The sequence below is a fragment of the Phytophthora parasitica genome (assembly GCF_000247585.1).
Source record: "Phytophthora parasitica INRA-310 unplaced genomic scaffold supercont2.10, whole genome shotgun sequence".
Lineage (NCBI taxonomy): Eukaryota > Oomycota > Peronosporomycetes > Peronosporales > Peronosporaceae > Phytophthora > Phytophthora nicotianae.
In genome coordinates, this window is record NW_008648996.1 from 90,042 (window position 1) to 91,547 (window position 1,506).

General features: G+C 42.4%; 1 protein-coding gene across 1 annotated transcript; it reads left to right on the top strand.

Annotated features, from left to right (window-relative positions):
* Window positions 1-1,221: 1,221 nt before the first annotated feature.
* Window positions 1,222-1,432, top strand: PPTG_21922 (hypothetical protein; the record flags this gene model as incomplete). Its single annotated transcript, XM_008901090.1, has 2 exons — window positions 1,222-1,304; window positions 1,405-1,432. 2 exons carry the CDS (start codon window positions 1,222-1,224, stop codon window positions 1,430-1,432), a joined length of 111 nt encoding a protein of 36 aa, XP_008899338.1.
* Window positions 1,433-1,506: the final 74 nt, after the last annotated feature.

Here is a 1,506-nt window from a genome sequence, read left to right on the forward strand (position 1 = left end):
GGGGGGGGGGTGATATACTCGGAGTAAGGATCCTACAAAGCTCAACACATTGTTACATGTATTTGTAGTGTACAATTTATATTTTATTTATCATTACATCCGATAGATATTACTGCACCAACAGTTTTACTTTCATGCTTTTGGTTTGCTAGGCGTCATTGCCCTTATCCCTTAAGGACCGCGACAAAAATACGGAGACAGGTCATGACAACGTACTTATTATAAGACAGGAAGATCGTTTTATGCTGTCATTACGCGCTGTACAACTGTATAAGATGTACTGCCTGGCGTTGGCCTGCTAAAGAGCCACCCGGAAGTCACTAGTATCGATGGCGTTTTAAATGGTCGGTAGTGCTCTTAACCTGGTGTTGCCAATCAATTCAGCGCAACTTTATCAATACGACGTGGAATTTACCTTCGACATAAAACTTCCATATGAGACCAAGCAAGCAGTTTACGCTACTAATACAGCGCCTTATGACCGGTAATCATCGAGCCAACCGAAGAAAATGCGAGACAAATCAATACAGAATCGTGGACATCACGACGTTATCGTGATGCACAACTCTGTATACACCGATTGCGTGTTTTTTTTTGCAGATTATTAACCCCAATGGCAATACGGGCTGTGACGCTGCCCCTATGGCCGCGAGGCCTTATTATCCAAACATTAGACAGAAGAATTAAACTCAAGCCTGAAACTTATTACCGCTAGTTTCAAGAAAGCTGTATGAGGTGACCGATATCGCTTTGAGGTGTGACATCTCAGAGTTAACCTACACCAATCTTGTGCCGAAATGGCGGAAGAAGAAAAAAGAACTGAGCGCCTTGTAAGCTGAGCGTCTCCATTCTAGAGAGCGATGAAACCATTCTAAATACAAAGATACAGGGGGGGGGACGACTTGTGGACTGTAATATTGTTCACAAGATCGTGTTATTAGGGATGAAATTGACTATCGACATTGTACGGAATCGTGTCCTTTCCAGGGAAATTGCGTATCGTAACACCTCGTATGGTGGTATACACTAAAATGTCCACGTTTCACAGTGTTTAGAGGTATAAGTTTATGGAACACTCGCAAATGCTTCCAGTTTTCACTTTACATGCATTCTAGGCCACACTCAACCTGTTCGCCTGTTCGCAATTCGTCGATCACTGCCCTAGCAAGTTCAATTGTAGTTGGTAGTGTATATCCGTCGACACGGTAGCTATTAGAGGAGATGGTGGCCAAGCAAGTTTTGATCCACTTGATAACGATTCCGAAGGTTTTGGCGCACAGTGGGTGGATTTCCATCCAGGTCAAGTAATCCGAACAAATAATTACGCTAAAGGTACATTGCATGAAAAAATATCTGATTATTTAATTACTTACTGATTTTAATTTTTCACCATACATTTTTGAGAGTGAGTGCTGCGCCCAACTACGATTAGGCGAACTTTTTGTCATGTTGAAACCTACCCGCACCTTTCTATCCGTCCGCTGTATAGTGTATATTGTGCATGTA